The sequence below is a fragment of the Equus quagga genome, chromosome 13, assembly GCF_021613505.1.
Source record: "Equus quagga isolate Etosha38 chromosome 13, UCLA_HA_Equagga_1.0, whole genome shotgun sequence".
In the NCBI taxonomy this organism is placed as follows: Eukaryota; Metazoa; Chordata; class Mammalia; order Perissodactyla; family Equidae; genus Equus; species Equus quagga.
The window spans coordinates 79,404,060-79,426,402 of NC_060279.1; the positions used below are offsets into that span (position 1 = coordinate 79,404,060).

Consider the following 22,343-nt stretch of genomic DNA (forward strand, 5'->3'; position numbering starts at 1 on the left):
CCTCCACATGGGAGCCAGGACACCCTGTGGCTGTGTCCGAGCCAAGAGCTGGCTGGACTCAGGCCTGGCCCCGGCCAGCCTCCTCCGAGCTCAGACCTCTGCAATGGAAAAACGTTGTCACCTGCTCTCTGCTGAGATTGCTGACACACCAGGCCCAGCTGGGGCTCCTGCCAGCCGCCTGGTGTGTGGACAGGCTCGCCCCCACGCTGGTCTTTCCAATGACGCCTTTCAAAATACAGCATGTTCCAAGCCTGGGCCCGAGTATTAATAACACCACTTCCTCCTGGGAGCGCCGAGTCCTGGGCACCTGACTCTGGACGGGACTGGCCCTGGGAACCAGGACACCACGGCTACGACACTCTGGCTCCTCGGGGTCGAGGTGTCCCTTCCCTCAGTGTCCAAGGTTCCCTGTCCACCCTGAGGGTCTCTTGGGAGGTGCCAGCACTGCCACAGGCAGTGGGGCTTGGCGCCCTTGAAGCCATGGTTGTCGTCTGGGGTCTAAGGTCATCCAGATCACCTTGAGGACACAACCTTCAAAAGTTCACCCCACGTGCAAGCACACAGGAGGCTGTGGGTGGACTGAGCCAGGGGGTCAGCTGCCTCTGTCCCTTCACACCCCAACCCATGCTCCACGTCTGTCTGTCCACCCCCGTGCGGCAGGGCCTTGTCTCTCCTGCCCGGCACCAAGAAGGCCTGCAGCAGGTCGTGGGTGAATAAGAGTGTGAACTGGAGCTTAGCTGGAGTCGCCAGGAACCCAAGGAGAGGCAGAGTCCGCGATGGCAAACGCTGGCTTTATTACACGACACAGAGAGAACCGACGAGACCTGGTGCGACATCTCACAGCGCTCAGGTCAGACAGAGCGTACATCGGGATGCGCGAGGGGATGCGCACCATGGGTCCTAGACGGCGCCGAGAAGCCGCGGCGGGAAACCCACCCAGTGCTCTCGGGCCAGCTCCTTTTGGGGAATTGAAAAAAAAGAAGACTAGAGAGGAAGGGGACAGCCAGCCGTTCCCCACAGGCTGTGCTCGGCCCTGTCCCCACGGCCCGGCCCCTCGGCCTGCGGAGGACCCAGTGGTGAACTGGAGCCAGCCTGGCTGGGCCCCTGTCCATGGGGAGCAAGGCCACCTAGTGCCTTCCTCCTAATGCTTAAAAACCAGATTCCAATCTGAGTTCCGATGTTGTGCTACTGCTACAAGGGGTCTTTGGGTGGCACTCCAGGGGCCAGCTGAATTGAAATGAAAGGAATAAAAACATGCAAGATGGAGTTTTCTGGGACTGTGGTCACCAGTGCAGGGTGCTGTCACAGACTCCAGCTCCCCAGGCCTTATCTGTGAGGCGTCCAGAGGAGCAGACGTCCCCCAAGCCCAGCTCTCCTTGCATCCCCTCTGCTTTCTTTCTCTTCTTCCTCTCCTGCCAGCAGGACCATAATCGGGGAGCCTTGCTCCCAGCCCCATTCTGGAAAATGCCCTGTGTGGCTTGGGAGCCTGGAGGCAGGTGGGAGCAGCCACTGGGGGCTTGTGCTGGGCCTCCAGGGTCCCAGAGGACACCCATCACCATCGGCAGAATGCAGCTGGGCAGGGTCTGTTTCTGTCTCTGCAGAGCTCTGAAGGCTCATCTCCAGCCGCCTGGGGCCCCAGGATGGAAGGTGGGAGTGGGAGTGAGGCAGAGCAAGCCCCAGGAAGCAGGGCTGCAGGAGCGCTGGGGTCTGGGGCGAGGCCAGAACTGGGTTCCTTCTCCCCTCCCTGCTTTCCTGGGGACACCTCCTCCGGGCAGTGACCTGGAGACAAGGGGAGGAGAGGGCAGACCCGCCTTGCAATGTCAGGGCCTTGCCAGGGAATGTGCTCACCCTGACTGGTGGCCCCGGTCATAGGGCCCCTGAGCAGGTGTGCAGGCTGCCTCCCAATGCGCACTCCTGGCCCAAGGCCACCACACTTGCCAGGCGGGCCCAGACTGGCCGGAGCTGTTGCTAGGACATTGGTCCAATCTGCCCACAATGCCTGGAGCAGGCGGGGACCAATGGCTGGGAGGGGGTGGCTGTGCCCACAGGCAGTTTCCTATGGGGCAGTTGAGGTCACAGGAGGGTCCAAAGCACCCTTGCAGCTTTCGACATCGAAGGAGTTGGTGGTGCTACTCTGGGTTCAGTGGATGGAGAAGTGGATGGGGTGATGGACTGAGGTGTGGCTGGGTGTGTTAGATTGGAGAATGGATGGGCAGACACATGTGTGGCATGTATAGGGGTGAATGGTGGAGAGACAGGTGGATGGGCGAAAGAATGGGTGGAGGTGGATGGGATCAAGTGATAGTTGGGATAAAGTAATGGATGGACGGATGGGTGGACGGATGGATGGATGGATGGGTGGATGGATGGACTGATGGATGGATGAGTTGACACATGGATGGGTGAGTCAGTGGGTGGATGGATGGACTGATGGATGGATGAGTTGACACATGGATGGGTGAGTCAGTGGGTGGATGGATGGATGGACTGATGGATGACTGGATTAATCAGAAGGATGAACTGATGAAAGAAAAGAATCAATGAATAACTGTAGGTTGGTTGAGGGAAAGGGCAGATTAATGCCCAGACATGCTGGCTAGAGTGGGCTGGGTCAGACAGGATGGGTAGATGCCAGAGATGGGGCTTTGGTGTCATTTTGAGGATATATTTGGAAAAATTAGCAAACAGGAGAAAGTTAGGGCCTGTCCTGATCTCTCTCCACCAAGTTGTTGGGGTGAAGCCAAAACCAACAGCCCCTTGCCCTTCTTCCATCCGTCTCCCTCCACCACTCAACCTCTCGGGTCCCGATGAGTGACCCCCACCCATCGAGCCCACAGGGCAGCCCCTTCCTGATGGGCTGGCTCCTCTTGTCCTATGACCATTACCCTCCCGGACCCCTGAGGCTTTCTCTAGCTTTCCTCTTTGCCCCCTGGTAACACCCAAGGCCTCCTTTTGGTCATGGTGAGCCGTGGTGTTGGGACCCTCTCTGTTCATATGGGGTTGGGGCTGTGCCAGCCTGTCTGTGTGTGGATGCCCTGGTGTTTGCCTTTGTCTCAGTGGGGGGTCAACAGAACACCCCCAGATACCACCTGGGGGTGGCAAGACGTCCTAAAAGAAAACCCAGTGCGGGTCCAGGGCAGGATGGGAAACGAGCGGCGAGGGGGTGGGAAAGGTCGAGGAGTCACACACCAGGGGGCTTTCTACATGGGGGTGAAAGAGAGGGCCTGGGTGCCAGCATCTGTCCTGCTGTCCCCTGTCCGTCCATCATCCCTGGCTTGGCCCTGTGGGCTGGGGTGCTCTGCCTGCCGCCCTGCCCACCTGCCTCACTTTGCCTTCCTGCTATAGCTTTGGCCTCAGAATCTGGGGGAGGGAGGCTCTGCGAGCAGCCACGTCTCACAGAGCTTTTGGGTCACCTGTGTGTCTGATGCTGGCGGTGGCCCGCGGGGAGGAGACCCTCACACGCTGCAGTGCTGGTCAGCGGTCTGTAAGCTCAGGAGGTAGCAGGGCAGGACGGCCTCGGAGCTAAGAGCAGGCGGCTAGAGCCCCTTCTGTCTGGATCCCCTCCTTGCATGAGAAAGGCAGGTGCTCCAGGTGCAGACAGCAGGGGAAACCCTTGCTGTTTGTTGCCACCATCCAACTCCTGATGCAAGAGTTCTGCCCGCCCCTCCCCTCCCCAAAGCTATTGATTCCGTTTGGTTCTGCTGTGAAGTCTTTGGCCAGATGAGGCCTGAGCACAGTGACCGACAGAAACGCCAGCTCCCAGAGCCTGGAAGGGAGCCCCAGCGCCCCCCAGGCCTCCCTGGGCAGGAGGAGCCACCTGCTTGTCTGAGCCAGCCACACCTGCCGGCATCGGTTGACACAGCGCACCAGGACACCCCCCTCCCACCCACTCTGGGCTTTGGCTTCCTCACTGGAAGCCCCCCGCCGCCAACTGCCATCCCGATCCCGAGGACACTCTCGGCCTGCAGGGGCTCCACCGGTCGGCCTGTGGCCACCCCTCACGCAGGTTTCTGCAGTGCCTGTCAGCGCCGCGTCTTGGCGTAGGGGCTGTGGACGTGGAACCACACTGGGAAGACAGACTTCTATAGTTGGCTTGAGGGCCAGCTCTTCCCAACAGCTGGAGTGGGAGGGGCCGCCCCACCTTGGACCCTCAGCCTGTGGTCCGGCCTTGGAAGCTGGTCTGGCCAGGATGCCACCAGCTGGCCAACACGCTACCGTCCCTGGCCTGCCTGCTTGTCCCCAAAGGGGGACCCTGTGAGGGGAAGGGACACAGAGGCCAGCAAAGCAAACCAGCGGGTTTCCAGGTGAGGGCTCCTCCACCACTCGCCACAGACCGGAAGGCCCCCTAAGTCCTGACGTCAGGGACACGAGTCCTCAGGGGCCCAGACCCCCGGTGGAGCCACCCGTTCACCAGCACCACCTCGTGGGACAGTCCAAGAGCGCCCCCCTCCAAGGGGGCACGGGTCAATTCACTGTGCGTACGAAAACGCCGTGTTAACAGGTTCAACGCTGGCGCGAGAAAAAGACAGCAGGCTGGAGGCAGGTCAGGCGGCTCTGCCGTCTCCTGGGGAGCCCAGATCCAGACTGGCCCTTGCTTTTCTGAAACCCACAGAAGCAAACCTCTGAGAGGCTGATGGACCCGCAGCATTGGGCAATGGAGGTGGTGGCTGTAGCCAGGGAACTTTCTGGAGGGTAAGAGAAAGCTATCTCGACTTTCAGAATTAGGTTTCCGGTGTCAGGCGTGGTGGTTCGGGACGGCACCTGGTCTGTGGCAGCCGGTTGGGATCCTTCCTTTTAATACTCAGAGAATGAATTCTTACAACTCTGAAAAAACGACAGCCATCAAACAAACCCACTGCTCTCCATAGGAGCACAGTTCAGATTTCTTTGAAAATCTATTTTCTAAAGTTTACATATTTCCAAGGTTTCTCTTTTTTATTTGGCAAACATCTTCTTTATTATCATCATCATGAATATCATTATTTGGACCTCTGCAGGGACTATATACATTCACATTAACGCACACCATTGACTCCTCGCCTCTCGGCGGGGCCCCCGGGAGCCCCGGGTTCAGTAGCTGGTCACTCCCCGTATTGCACTCCAGTCCTGGGAACTTCTTACAGCGACGCCGGGCACGGCAGCTCGCGGGCCGTGTCTGCTGTTTGTTCTCCTGTGGGCTGCAGGCGAGAATGTCCTGTTCCTTCATGTCCTCCGTGGGCTCGCCAGGGAATTGAGCAGGGACGTCCAAGGGAACACCCCCGAGGAGCAGCGGGACACAGCGCCGGGTTATATACAGCTGACCAAGTCTCCAGAGGGGCCGAGAGGGCGACTGTTCTTGTCGGTAGTTTTTTCTTTTTCTGCAAAAGTGTGGAGAAAGGAGAGTGGGCGCAGGAGACACTGGGGTGGACGAGATGGGCGGCGGCATCGCGGAGCCGGGAGAGGTAGAGGAGGGACACGGAGAAGCAGAGTCAGAGGCCAGCGCTGTCTCCTTGTGCTTGCAAAAGCAGTCAAGGATCAGCCCAAAAGATTGTCACAGTCTTGTCTCGGAATTACGCTCTCTCTGGGAAGGACACGTTAGCACTTTTTTTCATAAGTGGAAAAAATGAAATGTGATCAAAATTCACAGAGGGCATGAGGACAGACAGAGGTATCGTCCCCTGCACACAAGTGGACACACGGCTGGTGAACCGCTGGCGCACATGTACACACGGGGCGTCGCCACCGCGCTGCCCCCCGGACCTGCCCTCCGCGACCGCGAAGGCGCAGTGGTCGAGGTGAAGAGAAACAAAGTTGCTTCTTGTTGGGCAAACCCCTCCACACCCCAGGATCCCAACACTCCAGAAACAGAATTGAAGTGAGAGAAAGACCGACGTCGGAATAAACCCAAGAGTGGAGTCGAACAGTGAAAAATTACTTTGGCAGTGACAAAACATTTTGGATTTTAACTTTGTGTGTTTGCTTTTTGGATTTCCTTTGCAGCAGAGGTGTGTCCGGCGTCCTTGGCTGGCTAGCTGGCAAGGTAGTTTACAGGAATGCTTCCTGTACTTTTCTTAAAAAAACTTTTTGGATTTCTACTTAAAGCCAAAGAGTTTGACGTTAAAGGAAAAACAAAAAATCTGAAACCAAAAAATGCTTCTTGAGTCGGAAATTGAAATCCTTCTTACCGTCTTCACCGTGGCGCACACACCCCTGGGTGGTTCCGGTGAGACAGCGGCTCAGATCTCCGGCTATAAAATACATTTTCTTTTTCCCTTTTTCATCAGGAAGGGGGGGAAAAAACCCCCACAGTTTTCTTTATCCATTTCTGAGTAGCTCTTCTGCTACAAAACCCCCCAAAATTCTTCACTGAAAATATAAGCCACCGAATGATTAGATTTTTTCCTTAAAGAGAAAGTGTGTGAAAGTCGTCAAGACAGAAGAGAGAGAGAGGCAGGTCAGCCCCGCGGGGTAAAGCCCGCAGGGGGCTTCTGAGGATGCTCAGGAGGCCGCCCCGCGAGAGCGCCAGGTAGCTGAGGAAGTCGCGTTGAATGCAGTTTTGTTGGTTCTGTGTTTTCTTTTGGAGAGAAGCAGTAGCAGCAGTGACTCCAATGGTCGGGGTCCCGGGGCCGGGCGCAGCGTCCAGAGGGCTGGGGCCGGGTGGGCGCGGCGTCCGTGGGCTGGGCATCGGGGTCCTGGAGGGGTCAGCGGGGCGCAGGGTCCAGTGGGCCAGGCGGGCCGGGGGAGCCAGGGCGAGAGGGCCCTGCAGAGCCGGCCTCGCTGGGGCTGGTGGCGCCCGTGGGCAGGCAGGAGCCCAGGCTGGCGGTGGCATCGGGCGGTCCGGGCACAGGGTCGGCCACCACGGCTGCGGGGCCCTGCAGGCTCTGGCCGCACACGTGGTGGTGCTTCTCCCAGTCCTTGTGCTGACAGAAGGAGCCGCAGTAGCGCGCCGCGTTGCAGCCACTGCACGTCTCGCTTGCCTTGCGGCCACAGTTCCAGCAGCTCTGGATGTGAGAGGGGCATGGTCAGGGATGGGGCAGGGCCGGGCCCCCCCAAATACCCAAGGTTCCAGCCCGGCCAGAGGATAGGGAAGCACACAGTCCAAATGAACCCGCTTGGACCCAGCCACAGGCCATCAAGCGGGAAGAGAGAACCCCAAGGCACTACGGCTTGCGGGGGACCCTCCACGGTCACAGGCACTAGGCTGGGCCAGTTCAGGGGGATGGGCTCCCACTACTGTGTGGCACAGCTCTGGCCCACCCCAGACAGGTTCACGCTGTGCACAGGGTCCTCAGGGGGAAGGGAGCCACTGCCTTCCTGGGTCACGTCCTTCCCCTGCTGTTGGGCCTCTGCTGCATTTCCATGGAAGGAGCTATAACCTCAGTGGCCCATGCGAGCAGAAGGTGGGCAGCCAGGGCTGTGTGACAGGGGAGCCACACCCACCCAGGAGAAAGGCCCGAGCGCCTACTTATCCCCCAACGCCTCTGGGCCCCCAGCCCCTCCGGCTCTCCCCCTACTCGCTCTGCCCGGCCACACTGGCCTCCTCGTGGTCCTCACTCTGCCACTCTGCCAGGCATGCCCCTGCCTGGCCTCTGTCCCTGCCATGCCCCCCACGGGGATGGAGCTGCTACCCCGCTTCCTGCATGGCCGCTCACTTCTTCCAGGACCAATTCCTGAGACGGTCCTGCTGAGCCTTCCCTGCCACCCCGCCTGCCTTCCTAAGCCTGGAACACCAACACCATGGCTTCCCTTCCCCTCCGCTAACTCTCCCCTCACTGGATGCCCCGCCCTGAGAGCCGTCTGGTCAGCTCTAGAGGGTGTCTGTCGAGAGAGCCGGTGCAGAGACCCATGAATTGGTGGGGAACCAGCTCCCCCGCTCACTCCCTCAGGGCCAGCCCAGGCACTGGCTATCCAGGGGGCTTTGGAGAATACTCCTTCCCAAAAGACAGTGCTAGGACCGCCCACCCCGGGAAGGGTCTCTCCCTCTCCCTGACTTCTCTGCTGTCTGAGTCCTTGTCCAACAAGGAGGAAGCGGGTCACCGAGGGTCCCCCTGTACCTGCCCTGCTGGGCCCAGCCCAGCCTCCTAGCATGATGGTAACTCTCTTTCTGGGTGTGCAGTGCGCCAGGAGCTGAAACCACCTGGGGTCTTCACACCCCTCCACGTGCCTTCTGCTTTCACAGCTTAGAGAGAACGTGGGCTTTGGCATCTGCCAGCCGGTTCGAATAACGGCCCCGCCACTTCCTAAGTGTGACCCGGGGGCAGCGCCTACACTCTGGAGCCCTCAGCTTCTACATGTGTACAGTGGGGATGCCCACGGGACCTGCCTCACCAGGCAATGTGGGGTCAGGAGGCCCTGAGAGTTCCAGGGCTGCCCTGGGCACTCTGCTGGGAGGTGGCAGAGAGGGCGTTCTGGCCCTGGACCCGGAGGCGGGGATGGGGTGTGGGGCGGGCAGGCCGCCCTACCTCGCTGGAGTCCTCCTGCTGGTTGACGACAGTCAAGGCGTCCTCTGAGGCCTGCCGCCGGGCCTCAGCCAGGGCCCGCTCCATCTTGGCGCGCTCTGTGCTGATGAGCTCATGGGCCTTCCGCTCTGCGTCCGACACAGCTTTCTGCAGCTCGGACATCGCCTGCCTCTTCACCTCGTTCACTGCCTCCTCTGCAAAGGACGCCATGGCCGTCATCACTCAGGCCGGCCCAGATGGGTCTCCCGGGCCTCACCGCCCACAACCCTGGGCACGGGGCTTGTGCACACATGATCATGTGCATCCCGGGCACGTGTGTGCAAGCATGCTCGTGGGGGAATCTCCAAAGCTTGTCCTCTACCATGGTGTTCTCACACTTGCACAGGCAGTGGCACCCCTGGAGGGTGAGGGCGAGGACTGGGCTGGGCCTGCCCCCAGATTCTGACTCAGCAGGCCCGAAGGCCCGAGAATCTGCATTCCTAACAAGTTCCAGGTGCTGCTGCTGGTCCTGCTGCCCACCTGGAGAATCACAGCTGTACTGTTTCTCCCCACGGACAGTCTGCCTTCCCCTGCAGCCCACCCGGAAGCAATCCTGAGACTACCCCGGCCAGGCTCTGTCTTCTTATCGCCCCCAAAGCCCTGTCTCGTCTCCCCTGCTCTCGCCACCTCTGGCTGCCTCCCTCTGCGGATGAAGTGCGCCGTTCCCAGTGTCTGCTGTGCTGAGCTGAGCTGTCCAGCTGAGCCAGGAGTGTCTGCTCAGACTGCACTGTGCCCTCTGGACATTGGGAACAACAGGGCCCCCAGCCCCTGCTGACCCCACCAGGGGCTTTTAGGTTTGCCTTGGTTTACCTGGCAGCTCTGTTATTGTAGCGTGGCGTGAGGGAGGCTGGGGTGAGATTAAGCAGGGTTCCTGTTTAAGGGGCGGAGACGGCCCACAGGCCTCCCATCTGAGCATCTACTCGCTGGGTGTGTGCTGAGCTGCTGGCAGTGCTGGCTGCTGCCGTGTGCCCCCATGTCACTGCCCAAGCTCCAGTGGATGTCAGCAAGGGTCCCATAAAGCCCCACCACGGGTCAGACGGAGACAAAGGAGAATGAAGACTCCCATCCTCCTGCTTCGCTCCAGGCAGCTGCCACCTGTCCATGGCCCCTTGGCCTCCAGCTCTGGGCTGGAACCCTTCGCTCTCTCTGCTTTCAAGATCTTGACATTTTCCTTCCTCTTCCTGGCATGGTGAGTCCACCCGCAAATCAAAATGCATCTGCAACCCTGCTCCCTCTCTCACGGCCACCACCTTGTCTCAGCCCGCCGGGGCCTCTCCACCCACGGGCCCCTACTGCTGCCGGCCCCTCCCCACGGTCTGTTCCCACAATGCAGTGAGTGTGCTCCCAGCATCCCCTGGCACCATGCTCGACGCTACGCTCAGGTCATGGGACCCCAGCTCTAAGGGCCTCTCTCGCCTGTGTGGATATCTGTGCACACGCATGTGTACACGGGGCCTGAGGACCCGCTTTGTCCTGCTGAGCGACATGCCTGTTCGCTGGCAGCTGTTGGCTGGTGATCATCCTGCCCTCCCGTGAGCCCCGCATGGCAGGGTCTGTATAGCCCTGTGAGCTGTGCTGTGAGCTTGGGGCCTGGCTGAACCCCCAGGCAGACGGAAGCTCCTCACAGACAGACAGGGCCACAGGGGTCTGGAGCCCCAGCCCCCCCTCCCCGGGGGTTGTCCCCACTCACCAGCCTTCCTCCAGATCTCCTCGGGCATGTAGCCGGACAGGGTCCTCGGCAGGAACTCCCGGGGCATGTCTGAAACACGGGGGCCAGCGTCATGCACAGGCAGGGCCACACCCAGCTGGGCCACGGGGGTAGCTCTGTGTTCTCGGTGGGGGGACCAGAGGTACCCATCAGGGGAAACCCTGTACTAGTTGCTGGGTGGGGGCAGGGCAATGTCAGGGAGGGGCTGCTCCAGATGTGCTGGACCTTGGATTGGCTGGGAGCTGGCCCGTCCTGGGCTCCTCCAGGTTTCCACTGTCTCATCCAGAAGGATGAGCAGAGCAACTGTGATCTGGGCTTGCAGGGGGCTGCTGGCATCTTTGTGCACAGCCAAAAGGGCACCTCTTTTCCCTGGGAAACCCTTCGGGTTGTGTTCTGTTGCAGTGCCAGCCCCAGGGCCTTGCTCTCTCGGGCACGGGCCTTGGTCCTTGGTGCCCCTGCAGCGCCCACCTCAGCCCCCATGCTGCCCCTGGTGCACACCTAGCTGAGACCCCTCTGCACCCGCAGAGCTGTTGAGGGGCCGGGCGGTGGTGGGTGTGGGCCCCTTCTTGGTGTCCTCGGTGTCGCTGTAGCGCCGGATCCAGTGGTTGAGCTCCTCGCGGTCGGCCTCCTGGCACCGGCGCAGCACGGTGAGCGACCGCCGCGTCTTCTCCGCCATGTCCATGATGCAGTTCAGGAGCTGCGGGCGGGCAGCCGTGAGCACACGGGGCCGGCTGTGGCCGCTTGGCACGGAGGGGGATGGCCAGGGGATCTATTCCCACACTCCCAGGCCTCGGCCAGCCCGCCGTCCACAAGGGCTGCCTATGGGGTGCTCAGGGCAGGGCGTGAAAACCCACTTCCGCTGCCTGGAAGGACACTCGAGCAGCTGGGACGGGGCCTTGAGACAGCCCCTAGGTCTCCACCTGGATCTGGAGCCCCGGGGGCACCTGACCCACAGGGGAGCCTGCTCAATGCAGGGGCCTGGGCTCTCCTTCCACCCGCGAAGAGTGGGGTGCCCCGCTCTGGGGATGCACCCTCTGCCTGGGCTCCCTGCCCAAAAAGGGAGCAGGGCAAGGGAGGACCCCAAGAACAGAGTTGATGGGGCCCTGCTCCCACGCCAAGCCCCTTCCTGTGGGAGACGCCCCAAGGGGCAGAGAAGGGCCAGTTCCGAGTGTCACCAGAAGTGGATAGGCGGGCTGAGGTGGCCCCCAGGCCTGGACACTCACGTTGTTGAGGTGCTTCCATTCCTCGGCCCACTCGCGCTCAGTGAGCCTGTGGTCGATCACCTCCTCCTGCCGGGACCCGAGCACCGCTGCAGGAGGGGAGTGGATGCTCAGGACCTGCCGGGGCTCCCAGCCCTGCCCTGTGCTCCCAGGACCCCGGGTTCTCCCAGGCCCTGTCCATGGGCTGTGCCCACCTGGGGAAGATGAGAGGGTGACCCTCTGCCCACTGCCCTGGGGGCATCTGGAACAGGCCTGGCCTCTACCCGATCCTTGGGAGTAGAGCCCCACCCAGTGCTCCCCACCCTTCCCCACCTCCCTGCCTCCCAATCCAGCCATGCTCACTCTTTCTGACCCCTGCTACCAACCAAAGCTGCCCCAGACCTCACTTTGAGGGCCTCACCACTGCTCAAAAGCCCTCAGGGGCTCCTTGTGGCTGCCCACCTCCAGCCCATGCTTTACTACCTCCTCTCAGCCAGCTGGACTCCTATGCATCCTTCAAAGCCCAGGTCATAAGCCCCTTCCTCCTCAGCGGCCCTGGGCCCTTAAATTCCTTGAGCCCCACGTATCTCTGATTGTTTAGTAATTCCAGGCACTTCCTTGTTTATTCTTGGTCCCCTCAACAGGCTGTGTCAGTCCCCAGGGCAGGGCTGGCATGCCCCATTCACCTCTGCATCCCCTGGGCTGAGCTCCAGCTAGGCGAGAGGAGGCGTTCCGGCGCTGGGCCTCAGTGGGCCAGTCCAATACGGTCTCCTGGCCACACTGCCGGCTCCACAGGGAGATGGTAGGTCAGGCAAAGCCAGAAGTCTCCACACTCATTCCCCACAGGCCCTGGGCCCCTCATCTCGCCTCTGTGCCTCAGTTTCCCTACCCTGCCTACCTCCCTGGGGTGGAAGAAGACCTTCAGGAGGTGCATTGGAGTGGGGAGCCCACCGAGCAGGCTGTGCCAGATGCCTGCCTCTTTCCCCTGCTGTGTCAGCCTCCGAGGGGTCCCAGTGTCACCCCCTTTTACAGAGGAGGAAAGCGAGACTGGTGAAGGGGACGTTGGCCTGAGCTGGCGTGCACTCTCAGCCACTGGCTGCTCCAGCTCCAGGAAGTGAAACAATGTGGGGTCCCCACCTCAGTGATCAGAAACAAAACAGCTGTGAGCTGAGAAATGGGCATGGGGCGACGGCATCTGACGGCCCTCGCAATGGCCTGGCCTCTGATTTCTGGAATATCGAATGCACTCTCCCCCACTGCTTTGGGTGCCCCAAGCCCGTGCTGGGTGACCCTGCGCTATTGATGCTCCTGGGCTGAGATCTCTCTATTTAGGCCTTTTTCAGCTCCTAAGGATCTCCTAGCCCCCCCAAACCCAAAATGCCTCCCCAAATTGCAGAAGAGTAGGAGGTGGCGGCCACGGTCTGCTGTCCACTGCCCCACCGTCGGAGGAGCTGGGGCCTGAGCCAACGCCCCAACCAAAATAGTGGCTGAGGTCTGCCCAACAGCTGGCGTTTATTTTTGCGTTAGCAGGAGCGGGCGGGAATCAGCACCTGCCTGACCCGGCTGCAGGGAGCCAGACACTATCACCTGCTGCCTGGCCCAGGCCCTGGAAGCTTCCGCAGGGTGGGGGCGAGAGACGGCCTTGTACGGGGCGAGGCCTCTGCTGACCCTGCCTCTGGGCCCCCATCCGTGCCCTGGGCCTCTGTCTCAGGGGCGGCTGTCCCCAGCTGTGCTCCCCAGCACACTGGGGGCTTGGGGTGGGTGGTCCTATTCATCTCTTTGTCCCCAGCACAGAGGAAGGTCGCAGGGTCAGACACATGTGGCTGGAAGACTGTGGGCATGTCAACTATGTCTCTGGGCCTCAGTCTCTCCATTTGTGCTGCAGGCCTGCAGACACGTTGCAGGGTGTCAGAACCTTTCAGGGCTCGTCACCTCCAAGAAATGAGTATCCTCCAGCCCAGGCTGTCACCGCTGTTACCACAACAGTGGGGCTCACAGCGCCCACTCGGAGCTGCCCTGTGTTAACTCCCTCCGTCCTCACACCCCCTGAGGGGTGCACTCCTGTTAGATCCAGCTGACGGAGGAGGAGACTGAGGCACAGAGGTCACGTGACCCGCCCAAGGGCGCACGGTGGGGACCTGGCAGGGCTTACAGGACTGGGGGGTCCTGCTCCACAGCCAGGCTCTCAGCCACAAGACCTTGTGGGAGCGCCTTGGGGGCAGGGGCTGCAGCTCCTGTGACGTGGGGACCGCCACATGCCGGGCCTTGCCCACCCTCCCCGTGAACAGTGTCTTCCTGGCTGGCCCAGCCACCCCATCTGAGATATGTGATTTATAAGGAATGTCTATTTGTCATTGAGATGATTAAAATGTATTTCTCATACACATCTGATCTTCATCCACAGCGTCTTTCTCACAGCTCCCAAACCCTTGGAATTTGCTAAGTGTTGAAAGTGAAACTTATCTTTTGTTATGTTTTTTGGATCCCACCCAAGGGTGGGGGCTGGTTACCAACAGAGTCTGAGCCGACCAGTGATCATCCCGGGAACTTCCAGCCCCACCCCCTGACCTCCGTGAGGGCGGAGGGTCTAGACGTCAGATCCATCACCAACCACTAGGGATGTGTAATGACACCTCCGTAAAAACCCTAAGGGCTGGTTTGGAGGGCTTCCGGGTTGGTGGACCTGTGGAGACGGGGAGGGTGGTGCCTGGAGAGCACGGAAGCTCCCTACCCCTTCCCTGCACCTCGCCCTCACATCCCTTCCATCTGCTGTTCTTGAGTCGTGTCCTTTTAAAGTAAACCAGTGATGTGGTGAGTAAATTGGTTCTCTGAGTTCTGTGAGCCACTCGAACAAATTAATAGAACCCGAGGAGGGGCTCATGGGAAACTCCGATCCAGAGCCCGTCTGCCAGAAGCCCAGGTGACAACCTGTGCTTGCAGCAACTGGCATCTGCAGGGGAGGCAGACTTGTAGACAGAACCCTTAACCTGGGGGATCTGACACTGTCTCCAGGTAGACCGAGTCAGAACTGAGTCGAATTGTAGGGCACCCTGCTGGTGTCCGAGAATTGCTTAGTGTTGTGTGGGAAGCACCCCCCGGTCCCCCGTGAAACTGGGTCCAGGAACCTGGCTTAACACCCTCCCTGCGCCCCCTGCAGAGCCTGGCAGCCTCTCTTTTCCTGTCTCTATCAGGAGATGAACGCCCGCTGCAGGGGCCACCGGCAGCCCAAGGCTGTGTGCCCAGCAGGCAGCCAGTGCCCCTCAAGCTGAGTGGCTCTAGGTCCCCCAGGCCCACACCTGCCCCTGGCCAGCTGGGCCCCAGGACAGGCATAGCCACAGCCCACCCCTGGGGAGAGAGGGGCCTTCCTGGCCCTGAAGGTGGGGATGTCTGGCTGCCACCAGACAGATGTTGGGAAAGACAGCTCTGCTTCAGGCAGCCAGCCAGAGTGGGTCCCCTCTGGGCCCTGGGCTGGCTCCCCGCTCAAATCCGTTTGCTACACCCATCTCCTCAGTGTCCCTCCTGGACAGACACATGCACATGGCAGCTCTCGGATGCTCCCTGCACACACATGCAGGCACATGTGTGCTCCAACTAACAGGCACACACGCGCCCACCTCCCACCCCCCAGCACATTGCTCACCGAGCTGCCGATGGCGCTCCCGCAGCTCCCGGGGGTCAGGGTGGCGGTAAGAGTCACGGAAGTGGTGGGCCATGGCCATGTCCTCGAGGCGGTAGTGCGGTGGTGGCGTGGGGTGGGGCAGCCCGTTGCTGGGGCTGTAGCGCTGGGCAGGGCTCAGGGTGCACGGCCGTTTGCCGAGGTGGTCGGGGTGCAGCGGGTCCCGGTCTGACCCGTTCTCTTTGGTCCTGGCCAAAGAGCAGGCAGGGTGCCATTGGTCATGAGACCAGGAGCATGGACAGAGGTCCAGCAGGAGGGGTGAGAGAGAGAGAGAGAGGGTGTGGGCAGAGAGAAAGAGAAAGAGCGAGAGGGAGACAGAGCGAGAGAGATGGGCAACAGGAGACATTAGACTACCCTTCCATCCTTCTCTGGGGCTCCTGCCAGCCTCGACCCTGCCCCTGGTGTGTGGGCTCCTGGGGTCCAGTGGTCAAGAAGGCTGAGCCTCTGTTGAGAGACCAGGAGAAGGAGACACCCTCTCGCAGCAGAAGGACAAGCACCCAACTCTGTGACCCAGCAGTGAGGGCCAGCCCAGGTGCCTGGGGACCCTGGACTCCTGGACACTCTGGCCCCCACCTAGCACAAAGGGAACAGCCATGGAATTTCCTGCAGACAGACTCCCTCCTGCCTCTTCCCTTGCCCACCCAAGGGGGCATCTGAGTCCTCAGGAGGCCTCCCCACAGCCTGACAGGGCAGCCTCTCAGTGCTTCAGCCTGTGCAGTGGCCTTGCAGGTAAGGCTGAACTTTACCAGCCCACTAGCTGTGGGCCACAGAATGCAACATAGTATCGACTTGCATTCTCTCAGCTCTGGAACGAGGGCACCTGCTGAGCTGTGGTATTGGAGGCAGCTCTCAAGAGTTGAGACCCAGAGTCAGGCAGGGAGGGAGCCCTCCACGCTCTCCCTCCCCCACCACAGAAAGCCCCCCAAGGTACCTGTCAGGGGTCCTCCTCTTGCCGTTCTCGTTGACCTCCAGCAGGAGCTCCGAGGAGTCGATGGGGGAAGAGGCGTTGGCATCCAGCAGGAGCTGCTCGTGCTGGGCCAGGTACTGGGCAGGGGTCTGCTTGGCCAGGCGGGCGCAGTGCAGCAGTTCTCGCTGCAGCAACGGCAGGTTTGCCTGGGGGGGCCGGGAAAGGGGGTTTGGACCTGCTGCTGACGGAGCCCAGATCCCAGACTCCTAGGCTAGGGCTTTTCCACTTCACTGAGCTCCTTCCCTCCCATGCGGGTCTGGAGATGGTGTGGGGGGATCATGAGGATTCCTTGCCTGTGCCCGTGGAAGCAGGGACGAGTCCCCATTGTGTGGAGGAGGAAACCGAGGCTCAGATGGGGGGCAGGGGGAGGCAGCCCTGCCCACAGGTAACTTTACACAGAGGAGCTGGAGCAGGACCCAGAGGTATGCCCTCGGGCCTGCCCCCCCACTTCCTGCGGGTCCCCAGCCTGGCCCTGAATGAAGCTTGGAGATGGGACACCATGCATTAGCACGCCCATAGTGCTCTGAGCAGTCACACCTACCATGGTCCTCACAGCCACTGGGGACAGACCTATGACCTGGTTCCATATTTATGGGTAAGGACAGGAGGGCACAGGGGTGGAATGACATTGGGGGGGGCACAAGATTAGACCACAGACCCTGCCTGTAACACCCACGCGGGAGCGCTGTGCCCTCCTGCCTCTGCCTGGCTCTGCGGCCTCCCCGCCCGCACTGCTAGGCTGCAGTCGGTCCTCAGCGCCTTCTGCAGATATTCCCAGAGCCGCCTCCGGGGGGCAGGCTGGATGGGGGCCCAGCGGCAGGCCGCTTGGGAAAGCCAGAGTTCTAAGTATTTGTAAATAAATACAATTCCCCAACTTTCTCATGGTGATTCAAGCTGCCACGGCAGCCTTCTCCTGCCTCTGCCTCCCCAGCCCCCATTAGTGCATCCACCCGGACCCGATCAAGCAGCCCAGGCATTTTTGTCAAGCAGCGCCGGCTGCCAGGCCTGTTTTTCTATTTGGATAGCTGAACGGGGGCCAGCCCGCCATCTGTCGAGCACGTTGGGAGCGTGAGCTGGGAAAGGAGGTCCCGGGAGGTCTGAAGACGCCAAACTTCCTCTGTCTCCCTCGCCGGCCCCTCCTCTCCCGCGCAGCCTCCCCTTGGCACCGGCTGGTCGCTGTCAGGGTGGTGGAAACATCTGGATTCCTGGCCGGCTGGGGCCAGCTGGGAGCCGGGGCCGAGGGTGGAGGCCGGGTGGGCGGGGCAGCATCTCCTGGCTTCTGGAAAGCCCTGCCACTCAGCCGTGCACAGGGTTAGGTCCAGGGGTGTGCAGGGGACCCGGGGCCCTTGGCTGAGGGGAGCAGGACCCCAGCGCAGAAGAAATGGGTGGAGCGTGTGGAAAACCTCGTGCTGTGCATCCCCCGGGACAGCGGTCCTTGTTCTGTCCCCAGGGCCCAGGCGTCTGGGAGGCCTCGCCACTGACAGGCTGGATGGACTGTGCTGGTTGCAAAAGCCCTCTGGACCCCAACTTCGCATGTGAACGAAGTTTCTGATGATGCAAAAAGCATGGAACTTCCCTCTTCACAGATGGGAAGTTGGGCCAGAGGGAAATCAGCGTTTGCAAAAACAGCCGCAATCCCGTGCTGGTTGAGCCGATGTCTCCCATCTACCGAGGGTTTGCCATGTTCCCGCTGCTTTGCCAGGCACCTGGCTGAATGCCCACACAGCTTGCATGACTGTGGGCCCTGCGGTCAGCCCACCCTGGCTTTGCTGTGTGACCTTGTGCAAGTCGCTTGACTTCCCTGACTTCTGCCTCACCTGCAACTGGAGCTGTGAGGAGCTCTGACCCTTCCCGGTCCTGGGTGTGAAGGGCTCCTGTGAGCTCTGTAGGAATTAACTCAGCCACTCCCCGCCCGTGAGGTGTGCTGTCACGTCCCCAGTGATTAGAGAGAAGAGTGAGGCCTGGAAGTTCTCAGAAGCCCGAAGTTGGAGCTGAGGTTTGAGCCAGGCAGGGGCCCGAGCCGCAGCGTCAGCCACAGTTCCTGCCTCTCGAACGGGATGAGGCTGCGAGGGCTGCCGTGAGGCTGCGCCGCCATTGCCCACGCAGTGGGCCGCTGCACGGAGTCCTCAGGAAGGTGCAACCTCTGCTGCCAGCCCAAGTCACAGGCGGGGAAACCAAGGTCACCCAGCAGGTGGGCAGGGGCAGTCCCGCTGGCGCCCCTGCAGTGAGCTGCCACCATGAGTGGGGGGGCTGCTCCCCAGGCAGGCCCCTGGGGCCAGGACTCCGGCCGGTGCCTTGTCAACAAGCCCTGGAAACAGAACTGACCACACCCAAGGAGGTCTGCTCAGGGTGACGAGTGGACTCCGTGTCCTTGACCGTCCCTCAGCCCAGGGCCATGGGTGTGGTCACTGGCATGAGGTGGGGGCCCTCAGCCCAGCTGGCCCCGATGACCATGAGAGCAATTCAGGCCTGAAAGCCCCAATAGCCTGTGAGAGCCGCTGTGGGCAGAGGGGAAACTGAGGCAGAGGGGCCTCGGCGGCACCGTGCTGCCACTTTGGGCGGAGGATGCTGGGGTGTGACGGCGCAGTGGTCAGGGGATGCAGGCCTGGCTGGGGCAGAGCGGGGACGCGCAATGTCTTCCCTGCCCTGGCTCCTCGGATAAACAAGGGCAGCTGACGCGGGCGGGACATCTGCTGTAAATATTTGATCTGACAGAGGAAGCAGGCGCACTGTGTCCCCAAAGATGGGGAGCGGTGGAGCCACAGCGAGTTGAAAGGAGGAGAGAAGAGAAGGGAGGGCTCGTAATGAATTGCAATGACTGCCAGATGGGCCCAAACCCTCGCTCTGTCCCAGCCAGCAGCTTCTCTTTGTCGCCAGCTCAGGAGTGTGAGCACAGCAGGGCGTGGGTGGGAGGGCAGGAAGGAGGGGGGAGCGAGCGGATGTCGGGGAGCGACACGGGGTCCCCCTTGTGAGGGATCACGGGAGACATAGTGCTGGCCTGGGGGATGCCCTGCAAAGGCCAGTGGGTTTGGAGTCTGATGGATCCAGGTTCCAGCCTCAGCTCCATGTCTGCACCGGTGGGGACCTCCGGGGGGCCTCAGTTTCCCCGCTGTTCACTGGGAACAGTGGTACGGCCTGGGTTGCCCCCTCAAGGGGCAGTGGGGGGCTCAGCAGGGGCAGTGGTGAAAGAGCTCTGCAAAGCAAGCCTGCTCCGGGGAGCGCCTTAATCCCCAGATGATGACACCCAACGCTATTCAAGCAGGAGCCAAATTCTTTGCGTGCAATCTTCATGCAACCTTCCCCTCTGCACGGCTGCAGAGGCCAAGGCCCGGGGAGGCCAGCTGGGCCCAGGCCGACAGGGGCTAAGTGGCAGGGTCGGGCTCAAGCCTGGGAGCCTCCGGTCTGGTCCTCAAGACCCTCTGGAGAGCAGCTCCACCAGGGCCCACGCTGGAGGCATCACGCGGGCCCGGGAAACGAGAGGCCTGCGGGGGAGGCCGGCGGCACTGGGGGTGGGCACCTCCCAAGTGAGCTCCAAGGAACTCGGACCTTGGGAGGTGTGGGGCAGCAAAGGGTCACAGGGTCAGACACACTTGGGAAGCGTTTCATCTCTGCCCTCTCTGGGAGATGCACACCCTCACTGGGAGTGAAGGCCCTGAGAAGTGCTGCCATGGAGACACTGGTCTCACGCGGCCTGGACCGCTCTTCCCACTGGTGTGGCACACGAATGCCCAGCACCTTGTTAAGATGCGATTCTGATCAGTGGGTCTGGGCTGGGCCTGGGGGCCTGCACGGTTCCTAGGCTTCTGGTGCTGCTGCTCCCAGCCCAACACGAACTATTCCCGCTGAGAGGCCGCTCCACTGTTGAGCCGTTGTGTATCTTTTGTGTTTGACCACATGACCCTGTTTTCATCTGACACCCATTCATCCATCTGGCTGCCCAGCCATGTAACCACCCCCTGCCTGTCCCTCCATTTGTCCCTCTCCCCTCAGTCTGTTCTAGCCACACGGCCTCCTCATTGTTCCTCCTGCCTCAGGGTCTTTGCACATGCTGTCCCAGGTGCCTGGAAGGCTCTGTCCTCCACTATCCACCCAGCTCCCTCCCTCACCCTCCACTAAATGCCCCCTCCTTGCAGTCCTGGTGCACATCTCCACAGACCCTAGAGTCACGGTTGGCTGGCTGCCTTCCCTCCCACCGGGGCGTTGGCTACACAAAGGACTTGCCCTCTTTGCTCACAGCTAGATCCTCGAGCCCCCACAGTACCCAGCACACAGTAGGTACTCAAAAACTGGCTGTCAAGTGGATGAGCAAATTTGGCCAATAATAATGGGACTGATTTGGGTAGCTCTGTCTTAGCGTGCTGGGTTTGGTGGCCACTAATCCAGTCTGGCAACTAGTTTGTGGCCTTAACTAGTAGGAATTGGTCCTGACTGGTCAGCACTGTTCCCCGGGGGATAGGGGAGCCCCCGAGTCCAGGGAGGTCGAGAGGGAGGCCCAATCAGAGCCAGCAGGCAGCGACTCGGGCTCCTGGGCGCCCGCCGCGGAGGGGCACGGCTTGTCCGTACCTTCAGGAAGGGGATGACAAAAGGTCGCAGCGGGAAGTTGGTGGCCTCCTGGAGCTTGGAGTGAAACTCCTCAATGGTCAGCGTGGAGTTCTGAGGGGAGAAAAGGCACGGAGTATCAGCTGAGCCCTGTCCACCCAGCCCAGGGGGCAGGAGGCCCGAGCGCTGGCACAGCCCGGCGCCCCCAGCCTCACTCACCCGAGGGACACGACACCCAACTCACCACGAGCCCCAGCACCAGCGTGCGCACGCGCTCCCCGATCTCCGGGGAGATGTCGTTGCCAAACTGCTGCAGGGTGGTGAGGAACCGCTTCAGCTTGCTCAGCTGCCGCGCCCCGCAGGCGGGGGGCAGGTGCTGCGTGGACAGCGAGGCCGTGGATGAGGTGGCCGGGCCATTGCTGAAACCGTTGGGCGTGGACGGGGTGCCGTTGACGGCCGTCGGTGAGTGTGTGCTGCCGTTCATCACTGTGTGGGGAGAAGGGGCATGAGGATGGCGGGGAGCGGCCACGGGGTCACCGACACCCTTGACAGGTGTGCCCACTGGGGTCTGGAGAGGCACAGCTGTGCCCAGGTCCCCAGCGGGGGGGAGGTGGCACAGTCCCTTTGGCCTTACTCTGGCACACCCAGGGGGATGCCCTGGCCAGCCTGGCAGGTGCCAACTTCCCGGCCGGGCTGCTCGGTGTCCACTGTGAACAGGCAGAGGGGCTTCTCCACCACCAGGCAGGAGAGGCCGCTTGTCCCCCCTGGAAGGCCAGTGACCCTCACCTCTGTCAGGATGGCCGTGAGCAGTGCCCAAGTCCCACAGAGGTGCTATTGCCCGCAAGAGAGCCCCAGTGCCCAGGCAGATGGGGCTCAGCATGAGGCAGAGGGATCAGACACCCCTGGACAAGGGGGCTGGACCCTGGCAGGGAGGCGCTGGGCCAGCTGCTCTCTGGGGCTGCAGGGCACAAACGTGCGTGCACACAGGCCCCAGGCTGTGTGTGGAGGACAAGCAGGTGGCCTAAGGGACTCGTGGTGAACATGCTGCAGGGGCCCCAGGGGCAGCACTGTTGGTCACTGAGGTCGTGCCACTGGGGTCAGCATCCCAGGGCTGGCAGACGCCAGGACCGCTGTGAAATGGTCCTAGGGCAGGATGTTGTTCCTCAGCCTCGGTGATGGAGGGAAAGGATGAGCCTCCACACTGGAGGCTGGGGGAGCCCTCCTGAGCCCAGTCACCTGAGCCCCAGCCTCCAGAGTCTGCAGAGAGGTCAGAGGTTGTGGGCTCCCAGGGCCCCTGGTAATGGTGAAGGGGGCTCTGGACAGGGGAAGGGGGACTGGATGCCTCTGGGAGGCCAGAAGCACATCTGCTAAGCCCAGTGGCCAGTCACGTCTCGCCCCCTTGACAGGCCGCACAGGTCCCCGGTCCAAGTCGCTCATGTGCGCACACTCAGCACCTGGCGCCCTCTCGCTCGCACCCTCCTCCTGCATGTGTTTGCACTCCCTACATGACTGGTCCGAACCTGTTCCTTGCACACGCTCTCCATTCTCCAGCTCCATGCCTCCCTCAGCACCGTCACACCCACACTCGCACACAAGTACACACACAAGTACACACACAGACACATGCATTTGGAGGTGCAGACATGTACACCCACGCTCGCACACACGTCTAAATGCACGCGCACACACAAGTGCACACAGGCAAGCATGCAGTCCCACACACATGTGCACACATGCAAGCATGCAGTCCCACACACATGCACATGCAAGCATGCAG

General features: G+C 61.3%; 1 protein-coding gene across 3 annotated transcripts in view; it reads right to left on the minus strand.

Annotated features, from left to right (window-relative positions):
- Positions 1-794: 794 nt before the first annotated feature.
- CBFA2T3 (CBFA2/RUNX1 partner transcriptional co-repressor 3) overlaps positions 795-22,343 on the minus strand; it is a 95,016-nt gene continuing 73,467 nt past the window's right edge. For all 3 annotated transcript variants that reach the window (XM_046681038.1, XM_046681037.1, XM_046681039.1), the window contains 9 exons: positions 20,811-21,052; positions 20,591-20,680; positions 15,992-16,173; positions 15,025-15,248; positions 11,409-11,494; positions 10,684-10,882; positions 10,168-10,236; positions 8,442-8,632; positions 795-6,980 (listed from right to left, as the gene is read on the minus strand). In XM_046681038.1, the coding sequence (XP_046536994.1) occupies positions 6,681-6,980; positions 8,442-8,632; positions 10,168-10,236; positions 10,684-10,882; positions 11,409-11,494; positions 15,025-15,248; positions 15,992-16,173; positions 20,591-20,680; positions 20,811-21,052 (1,583 nt within the window). In that variant the 3' untranslated portion in view covers positions 795-6,680. The remainder of the gene's footprint in view (positions 6,981-8,441; positions 8,633-10,167; positions 10,237-10,683; positions 10,883-11,408; positions 11,495-15,024; positions 15,249-15,991; positions 16,174-20,590; positions 20,681-20,810; positions 21,053-22,343) is intronic.